The sequence below is a fragment of the Acanthochromis polyacanthus genome, chromosome 13, assembly GCF_021347895.1.
Source record: "Acanthochromis polyacanthus isolate Apoly-LR-REF ecotype Palm Island chromosome 13, KAUST_Apoly_ChrSc, whole genome shotgun sequence".
NCBI classification, from domain to species: domain Eukaryota; kingdom Metazoa; phylum Chordata; class Actinopteri; family Pomacentridae; genus Acanthochromis; species Acanthochromis polyacanthus.
In genome coordinates, this window is record NC_067125.1 from 33,258,975 (window position 1) to 33,280,653 (window position 21,679).

At 38.9% G+C, this 21,679-nt stretch overlaps 2 protein-coding genes across 2 annotated transcripts; both read left to right on the plus strand.

Annotated features, from left to right (window-relative positions):
- The first annotated feature begins 858 nt into the window (after window positions 1-858).
- jam3a (junctional adhesion molecule 3a) lies at window positions 859-12,591 on the plus strand. Its single transcript, XM_022211630.2, has 9 exons — window positions 859-1,075; window positions 6,498-6,569; window positions 6,678-6,791; window positions 7,003-7,155; window positions 8,204-8,406; window positions 8,948-9,047; window positions 11,064-11,193; window positions 11,300-11,351; window positions 11,437-12,591. Exons 1-9 carry the CDS (start codon window positions 934-936, stop codon window positions 11,470-11,472), a joined length of 1,002 nt encoding a protein of 333 aa, XP_022067322.1. The 5' UTR covers window positions 859-933; the 3' UTR covers window positions 11,473-12,591.
- Window positions 12,592-14,123: 1,532 nt separating this feature from the next.
- Window positions 14,124-20,545, plus strand: LOC110963336 (vacuolar protein sorting-associated protein 26B-like). The gene is made up of 6 exons (XM_022211660.2): window positions 14,124-14,838; window positions 15,302-15,458; window positions 15,637-15,801; window positions 16,522-16,697; window positions 16,808-16,950; window positions 19,456-20,545. Exons 1-6 carry the CDS (start codon window positions 14,616-14,618, stop codon window positions 19,591-19,593), a joined length of 1,002 nt encoding a protein of 333 aa, XP_022067352.1. The 5' UTR covers window positions 14,124-14,615; the 3' UTR covers window positions 19,594-20,545.
- The last annotated feature ends 1,134 nt before the right edge of the window (window positions 20,546-21,679 follow it).

Below are 21,679 nucleotides of genomic sequence, written 5' to 3' on the forward strand. Positions count from 1 at the left end.
CACTTGTTGTCATAGTTGCAGTGACACCTATCTTGCAATGATACAGCAATCTTTAACAAATCCGTGGGTCCAGACTGCAAGCTGCATTACTGGCAAAATCTAATCAGGTGGTCCTTGTGTCATTTCTGACCCTCCATAAAAATTTCATCCAAATCCATTCGTTTTTGAGTAATGTCACACACAGACAGACAGACAAACGTATGCAGATCGTCACAAAACTCTGCTACGTTCCTTGGTGGAGTAATAAAAAAAGAATATTTCCTTAATGTAACAGAATGTTAAATACAAAAAACATAAATATATTCTCAGTGTAACACTAGAAAAATGTTCAATAAATGTTTTAAACTTTTTTCTAATATTTAATATTTATCTTTTCAGATAATGTCCCTAAAGGACTACAGAATATGCTTCATAATGACAGAGGGAGAAGGTTCTCAAACCAACATCCCAAAAATGTTTTCAAGATGTTTATCGAGGACCCACACGTCATATTATAACAAAAGCAGAACCTTTCTCCTGTAATGTTTGGGATATGCTGTTGAGGTAACAATATGTGACATTCTTTTGTGAACATTCAGCAAATTTAAAAACAAAATTTAAAAAAAAAACCTTGCTGAAAACTTTATAGAACTATCTCACAACGTTATTAGAACAACAAAACAACTGTAAGTCGAGGTGAGTCTGTGGGAGTTTGAAGGACCATTCCAGCGATGCTCGTCAAAAGGAAGGAATGTTCACAGAGCAACACAACCACAAGAGGGCGTGGGTCTCCACTTTCCCACTATGACATACGTTCAGTGTAGTGTGATGTAGAGGGGGAGGAAGAGGAGGAGGACGGAGGAGGAGGAGAATGTGTTTTCTCCTCCCACTGCCTGTCAGCCAGAGTTCAGGGCTGAACCCCTCAGCAGCTCCCGTAGCTATGGAAACTCGTCGATGGCAACATCCACCAGTCCGCTCTGCCCCCATCCTCAAACCTCGGAGGTGCTGAGTGTGTGCAGCTGTAGCCGAGCGATGATACGCTGCAAAATGGCGATGGCGCGACTCGTAGCTTGTTTGGCTCTGTACACCAGCCTAGGTGAGTTATTTCCTCAGTTTTTTTTTATTTTTCCCACGGAGCAAAAACCGAAACGGGCTCCCACTAAGAGCGGCTGCCGTCTGTTAAATCTCCGCTGTAACGGAGCTGTCAGTGCTAACCAGACGTTAGCTTGACACAAACCGGCTGAGAAATGTCAAGACAGCGTTACTGTGGTGTGTTGTAGTGATTTATCTGGCGAGTTTTTTTCTTCTTCTTTTCTTTAAGCGTTTTTACACACTGAAACAAACGCTACATCCAAGCTGGAAAATGACGTAGTTTTTAAAATTAACGTTACATTATTGTTTTAGTACAGAAACGTGCAGCCAGATCTTCGCTTTGCTAGCTCGTGTGTTTACTATTTCTTTGGAATTTTCCAGAATGCAACCAAAGCAAGTTTGGTGTTAAAAGAAAAGGGCAGCCACATGATGAGGAACCTGTGGGTTTAATCAGAAAATATACAGGCCTGTAGGAGCATCACATAACATGCATGCACTCTGTGGTTAAAATGCACAAGTTAACAATCTCCAATCCAGGGTTTAAACAAGCAGCTTTAACCCCATTTTACCTGACCTTTCCATCATCACAGTGTGATTGATGGTGTGGTGTTATCACTGAGGCAGGTCAGCTGCAGTGATGTTGAGCCTGCAGGATGGAGATGATGTGCAACAACAGCTGGAGATTTGGGCTGATCAAACTGGCAGTAGGTGGATACATGAGGAAGGTGCTGAACTTTTGAACCAGGTGCTCTGAAAGCATGGATCAAACATCGAGAGAGGCTGACAGGAACAGATTCATTTGTTCGGCTTTTGACAGTGTGTTTTGGCTCTGAAGCTCAGGACTAACAATCCGGTTGATCCAGACCGTAAATGCAGCTTACGACTACAGTAGCAGGAGACATTACACAAATTCTGGTTTTTTAAAGTCTAAATTTAATAATCAAAGTGCTAAGCTAGAGTTTTAGACTGTTGTTAGGCTGGAATGATGAACAAGAACAACAATGAGCGTTGCTGAATTCATGCTTGACACACATTTGTGCATAAAAATGCATTATTTTGTTTGACTTAAGATGAAAATAATGGATTTTAGGATTTAGGAGTAAGGTGTTGTTAATCCTTTAACATCCAATTTCCTTAAATATTACCCTTTATGTATTCTCATCTGAGAGTATCACATGTGGTGTACACTTTCCAGCTAGCTCCATATTTTAACTAAAGTAATACGATGCTTGCATTAGGACTGCAACTGCTAATTATTTTCTTGATTGATTTATCTGCTGACTGTTTTCATGACTGATGGATTACTTTTTTGTCTATGCATTGTCAGAAAAATGAAAAATTTCTGCATAATTTCTCAAAACCCTCCTGCAAACCCAAATATATGTAGTTTACAATAATATACTACAAAGAAAGGCAGCAAATTTTCACATTTGACAAACTGGAACCCGAGAGTATTTGGTATTTTTTAGTGATGAAAATGATTAAACAGTCGTCATTGCAGATTAATTATCTGTCAGTGAACTGATCAGTTCATAAAAAGTGAAATAATCAAAGCCTAAACTCTATCCTCTTGATGGCTACATCACTGCACGAAATTATATTACTATTGACAGCCAACACATCTTGGAAAATTTGGGATCTCCACTTCAATTTGTCATTAGTTTGTGTTGTCTGTTTGCTCATCAGGACAGTGCAGTCGCAGAAGTTCAAAATACTGGAGCTACATTTTGTCTCTCTTTCCTGCGGTGACATTTTCTTCAACCGTGTCGCATGTGTAGCCTTGAGTGCTTTTAAAAAAAAAAACACAAGGGCAAAACACAGCTCACGGGTGTCTTCCTTACAGCCCCCTCAAGTGCTTATGATATCATGACTGTCGCAATCTAATCTGCTGGAGTGATTAGTTGTTATTACACAGTTGCTCCAGTATGCTGTGAATCCCAGTGGTCCTCGCTCCATCCTCCAGCCTTCAGCATATTTGCTGCGGCTGCACTGGAATGTCTGGGAAAAAGCTTTTTATAGATGCACTGAATCAACAACTTTTGTTGTAGCGATGGGGATGGGTGGTTGTTTTCATATTTAGCGCATAAGAGGATTGCAGAATGTGGCTATTTAAAAGCAGGTTTCTGTTTAGAACGGGGTATGGACCTACTTTGTCTGTGCACTACAATAACAGAGGGATTAAAAATGAGCCTGTGTTTGTTTTCCAGCAAGCGCTGAGATTATTTTTCATAATTCAGAAATATTGTCTGCTCTTCAACCTAGATTGTGTCACGGGGGGGACTGAGCATTGTTGTGCGAATGCTTTTATTCTAAGCTCGTATTAGTAATTAGTTTCACATTGTCTTGTTAATTGACTGTGGTTATTCTTTCCCACGGCCTACTTTGTGCTTTGTTAAGGCAAGGATGAGAAGAACCTTTAATAAGCTCATGTTAGCACTGTGCCTGGTTGTGCAATTGGAGCATTTATTTTAGATTTTGGACACCCTGATATCCATGCAGTGTACTAACGCCACTGTTATTCATTGTGCACTGCGAATAACCAGGGCTGCAAACTTTTATTCAGGCCACATGGATGTTGGGGGAGGTGACAAGCAACAAAGGTCATCCCCAAGGACCTTTTGTCAGTGTTCCAGAGAGCTTATGAAAACAGATGTTCTCTAGTGAATCTTAAGTGTCTTCTGGTAACTTAGAAGAACACATTGCACAATGGTAAAATTATGAAAGCAGTTTCTATTTCTTATGAAGTGCAGTTTGAATGTGTGAAATTTAATAAAATAGTGAACATTTAAGGGATCTATCGATAACTGATGTGGCTTCAGACTGTCTCAGCCCATGGAAGAAACAGTTGAAAGACTAGTTTTCAGTTCTGCTACGTACACAACGCCGAGGGAGCGTTTGTTGGACGAGCTGTCCTCGTGTCTCTCAGGATGTCCAGTCACAGCTGGGGTAAAAATAGCCATTGATGTACAGGGTGGGAAAGTCAGCAACAGAGACGGAAGCTGAGACCTGGGAGTCAAATCTCATCAGTGTCCGCAGCTGTGCTTATATGACCGGATGCTTTGGCAGGACCCACGTTTTCATCATTTCCAGGCCGAGCATCAGCCATATAATACGCAGGCTCCCGTTGACTCCCCGACACGCCGCACATCTCAGGGTCACTTGTGCGCGAGCGTAGCTGCTTTGAATAATAAAAAAAAAAAACTCGGAGTTAGTCAGCGCACAGTGCCTCGGGTAAACTGGAGGGGACGTCTTGTTGTATTCAAGGGCTGCTGAGATGATTATTATTGTCTAATTTCAGCCTTCATTTGAAAGCATTTATACTGCCCCCACTGGGAGCTCGAACGCCTCCATTACTCAACATGGGCGCTGTTAGCTGCATGTACACCCAGCAATTACTGCGTTTGGAAACGACAGAGACAAAAAAATGTTGAGTATAGGGTATCAGCGTGAAGGCAGAAATACACCTAATTATCCTTAGCCTTTTAAAACACACTCATTGTTGAATTATTTGCCCATATAGAATAGTAATTTTCTTATTTTGTCATCGCACTACACACCCTTCTACCCCACAATTCACTTATTTTCAGTGTAAATTTGCATTCCGCTGTCCCGAATTTGACAAAGCTCGTAAATTACGCCTCTTGCCATTAATATCTGACATTTACTAAATAACACTGATTGCTTTAAGCAGTTCGCTCAAGCATGGACGTTAAAAGAAGTGCGTCTCATGTGTTGTGTTTGGGCCAGAGGGAAACCAAGACGGTTGATTAAATATGGTTCAAATGTAAGCACATTCCCACTGTTTTATTTTTGTGCTTCTGATTTGATTTGTTTGGGGATTTTTGCTAAATTATTTATGTTGCAAACCTCAGTGTAAATTAGTGTCACAATTTAGTGTAGAAGCTCTTCTGCTAAACCTGAAAAAATACATTTAAAAATTCATATCACGTCATATTGAGTGTGTGGCTTTTTAGCAACAGTGTTAAAGTAACCGAGTGGATGAACTGTATACCCCTTCACCAAAATCGTCATCTTTTTTTAAAGGAGCAAATGCTTTGTTTGTTAAAAAAAAGAAATGGGCACACTCTGCTCTAATGGGTGACACGTCATCGACCGATTCCAGTTGTTCCTCAGAGGCGTATCGTCATCCGAACACTAGTGAGATGTAGTGGAGTAATGATGCAGACACTCACATTCTAACATCAGCTGTATCTTTGGCAGAAATCATGCATCTCCACCCACATTGTGCCTAGATACACTGCCTCTGTCTTTTCTATTTTTTTTAAGTTTTTATCACCAGAGTAGTTGTTAGCATAAAAATCTGTAGAAAAACCAAACTGAAAGCTCTTTATCAAGAATGTCAGTAACCAGTAAGTCTATTGATTATAAACAACTAAAGACTATGTACCATTTACTTTGCCACACCTGGCTGTACTGTAATACTAAGCACAAAAATCATAGTTCTTTCTTGTTTCAGGAGCTTTTAGCCTTCAGTCCCTGTTATCAGGAACTGAAACTAGCTGATTTTGGCCTTTAAAAATTTGCTTGTCATGTCTGTCGGGCTTTAACCAGTTTTTACTGTGAGTGGTTTGGTCTAAAAAATAGCAGAAAATACAATTAATTCAACTTATAAATGTGCTTCTCAAAATGCAAAACAGTGTCCTCAAATGTCTTGCTTTGTCCAGGACCCAGAGATGTGCAGTTTACTGTAATATCAGGAAATTAACTGAAAAGATTCAATTTTAAGAAGCTGAAATCAGAGAATATAGACTTTTTCTTCTTAAAATTGACTTTAACTGAGTAAACACCTGAAAGCTCACAACTGGATGAATTGTTGTAGATCTACTGTATTACAGCTACTGTTCTGGTGAATTCTCCTTACACTCTCCTAACATTCAAACATTTGAAGGTTAACACTTCATTCCAGATGCGATGTGCTGAATTAAAGCCAAAATAATTTAAAAAATGGGTCACTGTCCAAATATTTAGACATCTTTATAGTGATCTTTTTATAGCAGTAGTTTAACATTATGAACTTGCTCTCCCTTGCAATGATTCATCACCAGCCAAATTATTATCTAATTAAGCTCTACAAAAGAAACCAATTAATTACTAAAGCCAGAACATTTCTACAAAGAGTTTATTCCAATGGCTTCTTCTGTGCAGTACACATGCTTCATCAAACTACAGAACTTGGACATTTCGGCCCAAAGCGTCACTTTTTTCTAACAGAAAAGGGACGTAATTAATGAGATATGTTCACCTTAAATCACATCCCAAGGCTTTTGCACTCGCCGTATTTATCAGTCTAATCCACTGTTTATTAGGCAGCGTGCCCGGTTGATAATGTCTGCTAATGAAAATGCCTGTGTGTGCAATCAGGGTTAGTCAGCATTTAATGTCTCTCTTCCTTTTTTCCCCCACAGGCCACATTCCATCATCACTGGGAGTAATCCTCCGAACCACAGACAAGATTGTGTGGGCAAATGAGTTCGAGCGTAAGTTGCTGGAAAATTACTTCAACCTATTTAGCCAAAGCACCTTTTCTTTTCCTGATCTGGGCTCCCTTTCCTCCTGCATTCTCACGCATTCTGTTTTCTCTGCAGCCATCGAACTGACCTGTTTAATAGAATCCATCTCAACAAACAACCCGCGGATTGAGTGGAAAAAGATTAAAAACGGTGTCCCCAGCTATGTGTACTTTCAGAACAAGATATCAGGTAAACCTCTTGGAAAATGTACTCTTTTTTGGCCATCAAAACCATCAATTGGTAGAACACAGCATTTCAAAGCAACGTCTCAGGACTGAAAGCTTAGCTGAATGAATAGTACCTTGAAAGAAGTTGGCACCGAATTCGTTTTTTTAACTGTGAAGTGACGCTGTGTATTTGAATGAGCCATTGTAAAGTGTTCTTTTTTTCCTCTCAAAAGGGGACTTGGAGCACAGAGCTCAGCTCAGAGAACCAGCCAACATTCTGATCTTCAACACCACTCGATCAGACACTGCAGAGTACCGCTGCGAGGTGGCCGCCATCGATGATCAAAGGGACTTTGATGAGATACTTATTAGTCTTGCAGTCAGAGGTACGAAGAGCCGATACTTAACACGTCCCTGACCTGCTCATGACTGACTGAAACTCACTGCACATCTATATGTACACACTTCAAAGGGTTTAAAAATCTAAGATTCACTTGCTTTTCTTTTATTTTTATGCTATAGAACAAATATTCAGGTTTTAGGGGATTGTTTTAGAAGAATGGCATGACATTTTGGGACATATGTGTATTCACGTTCTTACAAGAAGTTAAGATGAGAAGAAAAACAAAGCCAAAGCAAGCAGTTGCTATGAGGTTGCAAGGCAGCCAGCTGTTATCTTTTGAGGTGCTTCAATCAAATGGCTGCTGGGATAGAAATCTAAGTGGTATAACACCCACTGCCTGCAGGGTAACAATTCACCCAGCAGTCTCAGCAAGGTGCAAACATCACGGAAAAGGTGTAAAACTGTGTAAAACCGCTCAAATCGAGGAGAATATCTGGAGTTTGTGGTGATATTGTTATGGCTGGAAAGAGGGGAGCAGTCGATAGCACTACCTGCAGGAAAGAAACTGTTTGGCTGCACAGCACATTTGCTTCATCACAGTCAGTAGGAAAACATTACATATCACTCGATAGCGGTTCTCTCTGAGCAGTCACCATGGACTGTCTGGCAATACACTTCACCTCAGGAAGCCCAGCCTTGTCTTTAGACACGGCGCCTGAAGCAGACGCTGGCCTGCACACAGAGAAACCCAAATAAATGAGTGCCAGCAGTGTTGGCTCGCTATAAAGGAGAAATCTCTCCAACCTGCCCACGTGTAACCACAGACAATCACTGTCAAGTAATGGTGATGATACAGGTTTATGCTGGTAAAGAAATATCAATCCTGTAATATAAGTCTCCGTAAAAAAGCATTGCCGAAGATGTCGTGTGGCTCTGCTGCTTGTTAAGGTATAAAACACATGAAAAAAATCGAAAAAACTTTACATCCTTGCTGCTGGAATTTTAGCCTGCAGTCCTTTAGTAGCAGTAGTAGGCTGTGGAAACACTGCATAATCCGCTGTAGGCTGATGTGAGTCTGTGTCTGTGTGCAGTCAAACCTGTTGTACCACGGTGCAGTGTGCCAGAGGCAGTCACGGTTGGAACATCTACAGAACTGCGATGTCTGGAGAACGAGGGCTTCCCTGCTCCTCAGTACCGCTGGTTCCACAACAACGAAGAGCTTCCTCAGGATCCCAAAAACAGCCCGAGGTTTATCAACTCCTCCTACAGCATCAACCCCGACACCGGAGGCCTGGTAAGAAAGAATGAGGCATACATGTGCCTATTATTTCCACATTTACTACTTAAAGCAGTGGCAACAATCAGTGTTTATTATTACTTATATTATTAGAAATCGTCCTCCTGGCTGCCTGTTCTGTTTGTGGATGGAAGTCTTTAGCATCAAGGATTCTCAATTACAGCTTATCTAATGCAAATGTGAACAGCTTAATCTGAATAAAACCTTAACCGTCTTATGACTAATAGCAGGATTAGCCGTGTGCGTGTAAAGATAGCCGGTGAGGAAGCTTAATGAAACACTGGCATATGATGGGATGTAATTATGCATGCAGCCAGCTGATGTATTTATGGTTTACTTTAAAGGCACAGTTGCAAGTTAAAAATGACATTCAGCATGAATTCAATCATGTTACAAAACATAATATAGTAATAAAATGTTACAACACTATTAGAGACTGTCAGTCTCTGGAACATCATAACATTTATTGACAGTCAGGCATCTTTTAGCCTTTTATGGGCCATCCAGCTAAAAAGATGTCCTAAAAATGTCTCCCCAGAAATTTCGACGAGTGAGGAAGGAGGATGCAGGAGAGTACTACTGCCAAGCAAAGAATGATGCAGGACATGCACAGTGTCCCCCACAAATAATGGAAGTCTGTGAGTGACGTGCACACATATGCACAGTGTTGTGGACACCATTTGAACTCTGAAGGCAAAATCAGAAGGTGGAACTCGTACGAAAAATAGAAAACTAAACATTTTTCAGTTGAATCCTGCAAACTTATCTAATAAGGGACACAGGCAATGAAGGCAAAGAGGCAGACTGTACAAAGGCAGAATGAAGGTAAACTGTATTAAAGTAGCTGGCAGGAACTGCAGAAACTGTAATTAATATATCCTTTTTACATGCAGCCTTATTTTTAGCTTTCAGTCGGAGTTTAAGATTGTTAGGGAATTCTGCAATGTCGAAAGAAGAATCAGGAGGCAAACTCAGAGACACTCGGAGACTCAGATGGCTTATGTTGAGAGTAAGGTTTACTGATGTCAGGAGAAATGATACCGCGAGCAACACAGTGATGTGAGCACTGGCAGCATCAGTTCTAAGGAGTCGCTCTGGCCTTGGGTATATGTACAGTTGGAAGGCATGCCATGTTAAGGTCACAATTCAAATATGGTAGCAGGACTGTTAGTTCAGGATCCATCTGGACAGGAATGCAAACAATACAACCTTGTTATTCTTACGTTGTCAGCCAAATGGTTGTCTTTCATTCCTATGTTATCTTTAGCAAGTGTCTGTCTGTCTCAGGGCCATATTAGGGACAGAGAGAGCACCAACATGTTTACATCCTCAGTTTTGGAGAAACAAAGGTCAAGGGTGACACCCTGTAGAGTAATCTGGGGTGACTTGGTACAGTCGTAAGAAAGTGAGTAATTTTTTCTTCACAGAGATCATATCATAACGTACACGCACTTTAAGCAGGGTACATCACGGACATGTAAAGTCTCACAAGGTCAGTAGTGTCTTAGTGTGGTGGTGTTTCACAGGTTAAAGTGAAGAGAATCCACCTAAAGGTACCACTGATGTGATATGTATGACTCTGTGGTGACATGCTTGGATAGCCCAATATCACAAAATTAATTCTAAAACTTTCACTCGGAAGCAGAAAAACTTCTCAAAAAACCTCTTCATCACAAAGAAGTGAAAGAAATTTTATGAAGACTGACAGAGGAAGGATGGAATAAGAATAATTACATTATAGAAAGTCAAGTGACAAAATTTTAAAATGGAAGCATGCAAAGAATAAAGTCTGCTTCACAATGTGCCACTGTGACCCAACCGGGGATGAGCAGGAGAACATTAATGGATAGAAGACGTCTTCAAACAGCCGGGGCCTGAGCCACATGTCCACCTCTACACCGTTAAGATGTGGAAACGCAAAAGCAAAACTCACAAATCATTCACACATTAAGAAAGGAACAAACACACAGAAATATAGGCATTTTTTTCACAAATATTTCCCATGTCTAAAAAAAGCCTTGAAACACACAAAACTATTCAACACTCAGCATTTTTGTTGTCAGTCCCCAAGCAGCAGTGACCCACGACTTAAACCAGGCCAAGCATACTGTGCACTCATCTTGTCAGCATGTCAGAAGTGTTTCCATGTGGAGGCAGCAGAGAGACAAGAAAACCACCTAACCAGCTTGTCTTTGCAAACAAAACTTGACACAGAAAGGCCCCGGTTGGCCATGTCGCTGTGAAGTGACAGTGTTGACCACTGAGCTCCCTAATATGCTAATAATTTAGCAACATGCCGGTGACAAAAAGGAGGAGAGGGAAATGCAGGCAGGGCAGGATACAGCAATGCAGCATAGTTGAATTTGTTAGTTTGGTAAGTTGTTTTCTGTTGCCAACATTAAAGTACTTGCAGAAATCTGTATGTTGCAGAAAGTTGCATGACAATATAATTGTAATACATAGTTTTCACCAGATTTCACCGTTATAGTATCATGAAGTGTAACAATTTGCAGCTTTTTAAAACTAAACTATTAATCAAATTCGGATTTCAGCACAGAAACAAAAGTCATAATCATTTCCGTCTGACTTAAAGGCCTTTGTACGTATTTTGTGGTCACCTAACTTTCTAAAATTCTTTGTGTGTCCTGTTACAGATGACGTTGACATCCTTGGGATTTTCCTCAAGTCATTGGCTGCAGTGACTCTGTTCATCTGTGTTACTGCCTGCCTTTGTCATTCCCTTAAACGCGGATGCTTCCACAAAAAGGGTCACAATGAAAATAAGTGAGTACAACCTGCAGTCCTGAGGAAGAACAGAGGGGATCTTATAAAGTCCTTATGGCTGCATCAAAGATTTTGCATCTTATGCATTTCTTTGTGTGTATTTCAGCTACAACTGGCCAGCACAGAATGACGGCGTTGAATACGGTGATGCAGATGAGGTAAACTAAATCTGCACAGCATTTATTACATGTGGTACAAAATAAAGGCTCTTCGCACTAATTTCCTACCTTCTGTTTTTCACAGGGTCATTTCCGCCACAAGTCTTCCTTTGTCATCTGACAGAAGACACTGAGAATGAGAAGGAAACAAGACAACAACAAACACTGTTGAGGTTAATCTGCAACAATGATGCTCCTGTTGGTAACGTTTGTGGCGAAACATAGCACATTATTCTCTGATGCACATCAAAATCAAATCAACCAACTTGCCAAAGTAATTTTAATATAATTTTGTGGCACAGTTTATTGATTTTTTTATATATTTTTTTATTTTCTTCGTATTGATTTCCATGAAAACATTTGTTTTGTTTTTTTTTTACTCATTTTTCAACAAGACTTTATCCAGCACACAAATCATTTCAAAGCTGTGAAATTTGGTATTTGGCCCACAGTGTCATCACAAAGGTTACTGTAAGCTACATTCCTTCATGGTTTTTTGAACAAATCCTCTTTTATATCTCCTAAACTTTTTACTGTGTACACTGACGTTGTTTTACAAAACTCCTTTTCTTTAACTCTGTTCATAATACAACCATGTTCTGAGTTTGTTCACATGCAGAAGAGTTAAAACGTGTTTTGTACATACTGTAGTTATGCAGGCAATAAGTAGCAGACTGCAAAAGGCTGATCAGCTCAAACTCATAAGGCACAATTTATCAGCCTTTTATTATATTTACAGACGATAACACATATTTACAAGTATATGGAGACAGACTAAATTGTGAATTTGAATACCATGTATCCCACTATGCTGCAAAGTCAATGTGTACTATAAAGGTGGTGAAGTATGATTTTTTAGAGTGCTGTTTCTGTGTATAAGTGACCTTTTGTGCTTTACTAATTATGTTGTGAGTATTGGACATATTGTCCAGTTTTGACTCGGTATTAAATGTACATAAATACATACATTTTTTGATATTTTGATTTTAATGCATTGCACTCCATACCTTATTGTAAATACTGCAATAAACTGTTCGTCGGAAATAAATTTACAGTATTCACTGTTCAGTGTGTATCTGCAGTGTTGAGTCTGTCAGTAACAACAGTATGTCATTTCAGACATTAGTGTCAATGATTTGTGTACCAACTCAGGAACTGTTTTAAAATGTCCACTGTTCATTTGATATTATTGCTATATGTTCATGTTATTTTGTTACTATTAAATACATTTGAACTGTTATTGTTTTGGAGACTCAGATGTTTTGTTTTGGTTACATATTGTCAGATTTTATATGTGGAATATGATTTTAGGAAAGGATTAACTTTACAGAGAGAACCGATAGTGGGACCATAATCTGGTTTCTATACAGTCAGTGAAGGGAAAACTTTGTACTATTGTACCAAAACTAGTAACTTGATGGCATTTTTCAAAAAGGCTTCTGTAAAAACAAATCTGCTAATCACTCTACAGAATACCAAGTTGAGCACATTAATGCACACAGTAATTGTAACAAAATATTTCATTAACAATGTGTCAGACTCTGTGTCGGAAGAAATTTTAGGACACTTTATTCATTTAAAAATAGTTATTACAACACTGAATATGCGCAAAAAAAGCAGACATTGAAAGTATTCAACACCTGCAAAATGTGTTAAATGTAAGCAGCATTTTAGTGTTTTAGAGGTTCTTTTAATGTCACTTATTATGTACATACAGCTGGACAATGTTTAGTTACTTTATATGTTGTTGGATAGTTTAACCTCCAAAATTAAACTTACCTTATAAATTATTTCATTTTTGTATAAGACACATGGTTCTCTATGCTCTCTTTGAGAAAAATGTGGCCGAACAGCAGCTTTTTGCTCAAGGACAACAGACTTCTGGAGTACAAAAGGGAGCTGGAGCACATTGCTACATTCATGGGATCTGAATAGAGCAGTGTGCTCCACCACTCATGTTTCTGTGCAACCATTTTCATCTTCTCATTTATAAATTGAACAAAGTAATAACTACAGTAGCCAGATATGTAGGAGTCTGTATGAAAAAAGAATAGTATTACACTGTCTTCTTTTGATAGTTTATTGTTGCTTTCTAATTTTCTTATTATTATATAGCCTAGTAATGCAGTATTTTTACAGTGCTGTACTCCATTTACTTACTTTCAAAGATCCCTGTTATTTCCCAGATCAGAAACGGATACAAATAGAGGGCAAAAATCAGCTGTCATGCCAAAAAGTGATCGTCTACCAATTATTGATTGCATGCTTCATTGTAAAGCTGCATTAGCCAGTTTTATATAAGTGAATGGTTTCTTTTATGGGGTCAAACAGTTATAATGTACAAATAAAATCAGTCATTTCAGTTACAGTGTAGGGGCTGTAATCACTATTTGGCAGGTGTAAAACAGCGTTTAATCACTTGAAAGGCAATTCAGTTGTGTTTTTCCCAATGTTAATGCTGTACCTGTTTGGTATGTCTAATATCCTTGCTTAGACTGTAACTAACATGACTTATGGATGGCTTTTACAATGAAAATAAATAATATATTGCACATTTATCTTATAGGGCATAAACTTTAAGATATCTGAAATTGCATTATATGAGTTGAACTGGCCGTTTTACGCCATTTCAACAGGTATGAACACCTGGATTGTTATAATGTAGGCTACAAAGCGGGTAAAATAAAGCAGATACATCATAACAGCTGCTCCCATCGGTTCTTGGCAGAGGACCACTTTTTGGCCCGACAAATGTTTTATTGTGAAAAGCCTCACCCGGAAGCTGTTGAGCTAAAGCAGCGCTCGTTAGCTAACGTTACATCCTGACCGTTTGACAACATTCAGCGTTTTCTCTTACAGAAAACAAACATGTAATAGATATTTACACATCGAGGAGTGTGTCCGCTGCAGAGTAACTGGTTGCAGACTGTGGTTTTGGTGACACCGAGTCCGACGGAGGAAAAAAGAAACGGCTAATTCGCTAATGGACATGTTATCGTGCGTTTTTCGATTATGCCGTCTCAATGCTAATTCTCTGGACATGTAGCTAATGTGGAGCTTTCTGTGAAATATCTTCGGACTTTTCCACGTCTAACAGTGTAATTTGTGCCGTGAAAGACGACTGAGCTCACACACCCTTCAGGCCTTAATGTTTGTTTGTTTTCTACTTCGTGACGTTAGCAGCGTTTTTGTATTAGTTTTGCTAACGGAGTAACGTCCAGATAAATAGTTGAGATAAGAGTTTAGCTCACACGCAGCGTTATAATGAGTTTCTTTAGTTTTGGCCAAAGTGCAGAAATCGATGTTGTGCTAAATGACGCCGAGACGAGGAAGAAGGCTGAACACAAGACTGAGGATGGAAAGAAAGACAAATACTTTCTTTTCTACGATGGAGAAACTGTCAGTGGGAAGGTGAATGTCACACTGAAGAACCCTGGCAAGAGGCTGGAGCACCAGGGCATCAAAATTGAATTTGTCGGCCAAATAGGTATGTAAAAACAGAAGTGCATGCCAGAAATTATAACTTCCACCGGTGACACGTTTTTAAATATATCTGTCAATTCGATGTTTCATTTTGCAAGCGTGCAGACACACTTTAGCATGAAGAAGATAAATAAATATTCCCATACTGATACTCAAAATACATAACCTGAGTCTTTGTCTTGATAACCTCCCAGCTCCTTTGGGGGAACTGTAGAAAATATTGGTTATTACATACGGAGATTACAAAGCTTCCCTTAAAAAAGAGGTAATGTTGTAACAAAATTCCCACTTTTATTGAAAAAATGTCTAGTTCTTATAAGGGTTGAAGCCTAACTGCAAAATTTATATTTATCATGAAAATCAGTGATGTTTGAACTTTTCTTAAAAAAGCAGCACATTTTATGCAAAGTCTTACAGTAGGTTTCTTGTAAGGTGACTCTTTCTGATGACATCCTTCGTTTTTATAGAGCTGTATTACGACAGAGGAAACCATCATGAATTTGTTTCCCTGGTGAAAGATCTTGCGAGACCTGGTGAAATAACTCAGTCGCAGACCTTCGACTTTGAGTTCACTCATGTTGAGAAACCTTACGAGTCCTACACGGGCCAGAATGTCAAGCTAAGGTAAGTTTGATCATTCACTCTACTTTATAGGCAGGGAAATTAATGACCATGTCACTCTTTAACCTGTCATGTGGTTACATTTAAACTTGGTGTAGGTTTACATTTTACTTGAAATAAATATATAACTTGGCCATAATGTGGGAACTGCACTTTATTCATTTTGGGTTTTTTTCCCCAGATATTTTCTTCGTGCCACAGTGATAAGAAGACTAAATGACATCAGTAAAGAGATGGACATTGTGGTTCACACACTGAGCACCTACCCAGAGCTCAACTCCTCCATTAAAATGGAAGTTGGAATTGAAGACTGTCTCCACATTGAGTTTGAGTACAACAAATCCAAGTAAGACTCTTAGGGAGGCAACAATTATTTTTTCATACACTAATTTGTAGGCAAACAGTCTGTATAGTGTTAGATAACAGTGAAAAATGTCCAACTAATTGCTCAGTACGTATCAACTAATTTTCTCACAGTTAAGTAATTAATGATTGTACTAATCATTTTAGCTACTAAGACATGGTAGTACTATTATTCAATTTCCCCGATTGGTAATAGTGAATAAACATGTAATAAAAAATATTTTTATGGGCAAGAAAACCAGTGAATCAAGGGATTAAAATTCTAACAAATTAAGGTAGCATTCTGTTATCATATCCAAAAAATAAAATTATAATAAACAGAAGCACTGACGTTGTCTCGCACTTCTTAATATGAGTCTGACAGTAGAGCCACAAAGCAAGCACATAATTATTTTGTATCATCTACTAATTAATGGTTTAGCCTGGAAATTTCAGCAAAAATAACAAGTTTCACATGAAGTGTATGTTTATTTTACCATAACAGAAAATGTGAAAACCAAAAATAAATGGCGAATCATTTTGTTGATTTAGCGAATTCACTTATTGCCCATTGCCTAATTATTAGTTATTCTAGTATTAACTATTTATTTCAAGCTGTTCAAGAATCCAGACAGTGGAAAAACCACTAAACAGAAAGACTGTGTACTCAGTTGCTAAACTACAGTCTTCATTCTTATTTTGTGTCATTCTTTGATTGTGCCAGGTACCATCTGAAAGATGTAATCGTGGGAAAAATCTATTTCCTGCTGGTGAGGATTAAGATCAAGCACATGGAGATTGACATCATCAAACGTGAGACAACGGGCACCGGCCCGAGCGTATACCACGAAAACGACACTATCGCCAAGTACGAGATCATGGACGGAGCTCCAGTCAGAGGTAAACACCACTTACTCATAATCTCAGCAAGTAATGTCAAACATAAAACAAATCCTTTTTCAGTCAGGAGAGCTCCTGTCCAACCTCTTGCAATATGTTTAATTTTTCAGGAGAGTCCATTCCCATCCGATTATTTCTGGCCGGCTATGATCTGACTCCAACCATGCGAGACATCAACAAGAAGTTCTCTGTGCGCTACTACCTGAACCTGGTGCTGATCGACGAGGAGGAGAGACGCTACTTCAAACAGCAGGTATGGCACAGATAAAAATTCAGGCTGGCCACTCCCTTATTTTTGCTTTTAATGTCAAAAGATCCATGTAAATACAATGCCCAGTTGGTATTTCCTTACCCACAAATACAGTTAAAAACCCACTGCAGAAGCCTGTTTACATGGCCATAGATAATTCTCCTAGCAAGGTTTCTCTCATGTTTCCTAAGAATGTTGAAGGAGTAGAGCCGAGATATGTTAAATAAAATAAAATTGTTGAATTAATATTAGCCTAGTACCAAATCATGCCAGTTGTGGGTATGTGGTTTGACTTTTAACCATAAAGCATTAAAAGGAATTTAGGATGGGCTCTAAGGTGCAGATGGATCTTAGATGAGAAAAAACAAGTGTTAAATCTTTGGAGCTAAATTTTGTTTCCTCTTTAAGTTTTACTGAAAGTGGCATTCAAAGTTTGAGTTTAATTAGCATCTGCTGGTGAACATATTCATATCCTATTAGCATAAAATGATAAAAAGTGGCATTGCCTTTTTGGATACTAATAACTGAACAGTACAGTCATTCAATTATTTAATTGAGTTGGAAAATGAATTCACTATGATTGCTTTATTCTTGAAGTTGATTTTCAGCTGAAATGCCACTGTAGGGACTGTTTGTTTGTTTTTTTTCATTTGTTTTTTCTTGTAATTAGTGTAGTAGTATTCATTCTGATCCATACAAACGGTTTGTGTATTGGTTTAGTCCAGTTAAAATACACTGTCAGCAAAGGGAAACACTAACCACTGTACAGAAAGGAAAGATGACTTTATGTGCATTTAGTGCTCATTACTGATCTCTGACAGCATCCAGCTGCTGGCTGGGAGCACAGCTGCTCTGCTGCTGAAGCTGTGGCTGGATATGTGGTTTTTATTCAGACTTGAGCTGCTGCTGTGGTTCTATCTGCGGTGCTGTGGATGTGTCCAGCTGTCACCATGTGAATCTGCAGTGCTTCTATGACAGTTACTGACACGCCACAGGAGTTCAGGAATGTAGCAGCTTCAGTACAAGCAGCCCAGCTATCACTTCACACTGACAGCCATCTGTGTAGTCAGTGTTGCACCAACTTAACAGAAATTTGGACGGATACAGCCAGAATCGCAGTGACAGATGTGTCATACTAAGGCTGCCATCAGAATCTGAGCTACACTCTGTCTCGGCAGCGATCAGTGGGAGAAGCTGGTGAACTAGCTCCTCCAGTTTTCTTTCTAAATGCACACTTGTGCCTGACAGACAGAGCTGAGGGTGCATTGATTCAATTTATAGTTACAACCAGCAGCAGTCTGCTACACAATATAAAACACTGTATCACAACACAGCTCACTCTTTCTCTATGAGTCTCAGGAAATGCAAATATTATTGCATGGTAATGCAAAAACAGACCAGAAGTTCCTGATTCTCAAAAAGTAAGCGTTGCAGCTGTTTTTGAGTTTGTATTTTTGCACATTTATTTTTGGACTTCTGGTTGAAAAAGACAAGCAGCTTGAAAATGTCATTTTGTCTCTGGGAGCACATGGGGGTCTTTGTCTTTCACTGTCATCTGAAATTTCATAAAGTACTTAAATTTTATAAACAAATCAATAAATGTACACTGCCTCTAGTTCTGGCCCTGTACAGTATGCTGTAGTAATGAGTAGATAGTATGTAATGTATTGGTTAGTATGGCACAGAGCAAATGTTTGCATGTAATCATAGTTATGTTTGTGACACTGCATGGCACAGATTTTCATTCTAGATAAAAACTTGATTTATGTAATAAATCACAAAGTTGAAGTTCTTCAGAGAATACTTCTATATGTGTAAATATGCAACTGTGTCCCTGACCAAAACATAACTAGAATGTACAGACAACAGCACATGTGTGTTTGTTTGTTGCTGTCAGTAGAGAGCTTAAAATGATCTTCAGTTTTTATGAATTTATAGTAGTGATTATTCCATAATGTAGAAAGGCCATTAAAAACAATCCAAATAATGTTTTTGACTTTATGTTTATGCCCATAATGGGAGATGTAGACACCCTCTTCCAACAAGTTATGATGCACGTTTACCTGATGTGACTGACACACCGTTTCTGCTTCTTTGGTTGCCTTTAATGCTGGACGGCATGAAAGATGGCTAATACCAGCTAACATAAGAACAATTACTAATTTCCCAAATGAAAAGAATTTCTTAAGACTTCTCTGAATTTTCTCATATAGATAGCCAAAGTAGTTTTTTTTTTTTTTTAATTAATGACAATCAACTGTTTTGTTTGTCCAGCTTCTTCTACTCTGTTTATTCTAGCTATGTTTAAGGTAGCCTATACCAACACTTTACAGCTCTTATTTGATAAAAAGCATTTGAAAGAAACAAGCCTAATGCACATTTTCTTCATCAAAAGTTGTTTTTTTTTTTTTTTTAACTTGCTTGAGATATATGTGGAAACACAGTTAGTGAAATTAGAATCATCATTAAACATAAAGTTGCCAACCTTTCATTTTGTCCACTCTGTAGGAGATCACACTGTGGAGGAAAGGGGACGTGGTGAGGAAGAGCATGTCCCACCAGGCTGCCATCGCCTCCCAGCGGTTCGAGGGTTCGGCGGCTTCGGAGAGCGCACTGGAACAGGCTGCAAAGGAGGAGAGCGGGTAGAGTGGTGGAGGTACCTGTCAACTGTACAACTTCTGGCGTGGCAGCTGTTTTATTTGTAGCCGCTGCTGGTAAAGGAAGGAAGAAGGGAGACCGACATATGGTAAAACTGTATGTGAACAATGGGGCAGTTTGCATGAGGCATTTAAAAGTGGCTTCGGGCTGCTGGTCTTGTCCCCCCCCCCCTCATTCATGCATTTTTTGTCTTTTCTTTATGGGAATCAAACTAATCACCTGTCGCAATGTCCGCAGAGTAAAATCATGTGAAATTCTGGAATTTTTAGGCCTTCTGTTTGTTACATTCTTGTGCTTTTGGGATAAATTTGATGATTTCTAATCTTTCTGTTGCAAATGAATTCTCACGAATTTTCAACAAAGTGTATCTCTGACATTCCACATTTAATGAATGCATTCCTAACATTGTTATAAGGTCATGAAATTTGAGATAACTTTGCACTGCTTTATCATGCTGAACACATTTTTTCTTTTTGTTTGTTTGTGTGTTTGCACAAAAAAAATAGGGTGGAAGTGGAAACTGGAATCTCTTGCTGCTGTTGTAGCAAGAAGACTAAAGTATTAACTCATGTTTTTTTTTTAAATCTGTAAATAAGACCAGTTAAACCTGTTATTCTGCTCCAGCTGGTGTACATTGATTATCCAGTACACAATGACTTTTCATGTCCATATGCTTTACCTCAGCATTCCAGTGGTGTTAGGAAAGGGTGTCAAAGTGTTTGTATTAAGGTCTGATAGTATGAAGTCTTCTGTATCCTCTTTATTAGAGACTTGAAAGTTGTGCCTATGTGTATCAAGCAAATGAAATCCTCCTGCCTCTAACATAATTTTAGTCTTTTAACCAGAGAAAAGTTACAGTAGAACTTATCTATCTTTTGCAAAATGCTAATCAATTACTCCTTTGTCCCCGAAAGTCAAATAAATTGATGCCAAATGGAAATGGGTGAATGTGCTGACATTTATTGACTATCTTTTTGCAATTTCAGAGCATTCTTTCTTTATTTCACGTTCAGATTTTACTTTTTTACCCAGATTTATCCTCTCCTGCTCTCTAGAAGTAAAGCAAATGCGCCTACAAGGAGGTGACAGCGTTTCTATTGGTTGGAGGATTTTGTTTCATCAAGTTATGAGATTTAGACCACAAATCCAAGAGCAGAAGTTTTGCACAGAAGCAACGTGAGCACGAGGAGACAGTCAAACTAAAACACAGGACAGTTGTTCAGCAAATGCAAACAGATTTGCACCCAAGCAGAGGCTATTTGAGAGAGAGAGAGGGCAGGATTTTGGGGAAAGTATTACAAAATCTGATTGCAAAATCAAGAGATAATGCTCTCAAATTTAAAGACCAGAGTCTTGATTAAAGATGGGGAAATGACTCCATAGACATCTGACCTGAACACACATGAAAACAGCACATGGAGCTAGTCAGTGTTTGTTTTCATATTCTTCAATATATGTAGACCCTTAGTGGTAAAATTGACAGCAAATCACTCAGAATGCAGTACTGCCCAAATGCTATTGGTTCTGTTCAGGTTCGCAACTGAATAAGTCTGTGGGGTACAAAAAGGGGGCTGGAGGACAATGATTAAATCACAGCCTTCAGTTGTGCAAACAGTTTCAACACTACTGTCAGGAGTGAACAGAGACATGAGGCAAACATCTATTCAGACTAAGCCACGTATGCACTTGTTACTGGATGAAAGATCCAAATGTGCTAGTTGTAAAAGTCAGTGTCCACGGCTGTGAATTAAGCAGTGTGCTCTAGCCCCCTTTTTCTACTGTAGACTGCAGTTTTGTAAAAAGATTGATTAGGTAGTTTGCACATACAAATTGTTGTAATGAGCAAAATTTCCTGATTTTCTTGCTCCCATCATCTCCCCATATCCCTTTATTCTAATATGGATCAGTCAGCCATTTTGTTTCTCATTTACAGAGCTAAGGCTATGCAGAAAGACACCGAATGGACCGTATCTCTGTCTCTACCTTTCATCAAGAAAATCATTATCATTTAATAGGAAAAACAAACACTAGCTAGAACCCTGTTGGGAGTATGTGTAACGCAAAAGGCAAACAG

What these genes read in the sequence shown, in the direction of transcription:
- jam3a (XM_022211630.2), top strand. Translation starts at nt 934, where the DNA reads ATGGCAACATCCACCAGTCCGCTCTGCCCCCATCCTCAAACCTCGGAG. An exon ending in CTTTCAGAACAAGATATCAG is followed by an intron (nt 6,792 to 7,002) that starts GTAAACCTCTTG and finishes TCCTCTCAAAAG; the next exon opens with GGGACTTGGAGCACAGAGCT. An exon ending in AATACGGTGATGCAGATGAG is followed by an intron (nt 11,352 to 11,436) that starts GTAAACTAAATC and finishes TGTTTTTCACAG; the next exon opens with GGTCATTTCCGCCACAAGTC.
- LOC110963336 (XM_022211660.2), top strand. Translation starts at nt 14,616, where the DNA reads ATGAGTTTCTTTAGTTTTGGCCAAAGTGCAGAAATCGATGTTGTGCTA. An exon ending in TGAATTTGTCGGCCAAATAG is followed by an intron (nt 14,839 to 15,301) that starts GTATGTAAAAAC and finishes TCGTTTTTATAG; the next exon opens with AGCTGTATTACGACAGAGGA. An exon ending in GACGCTACTTCAAACAGCAG is followed by an intron (nt 16,951 to 19,455) that starts GTATGGCACAGA and finishes TCCACTCTGTAG; the next exon opens with GAGATCACACTGTGGAGGAA.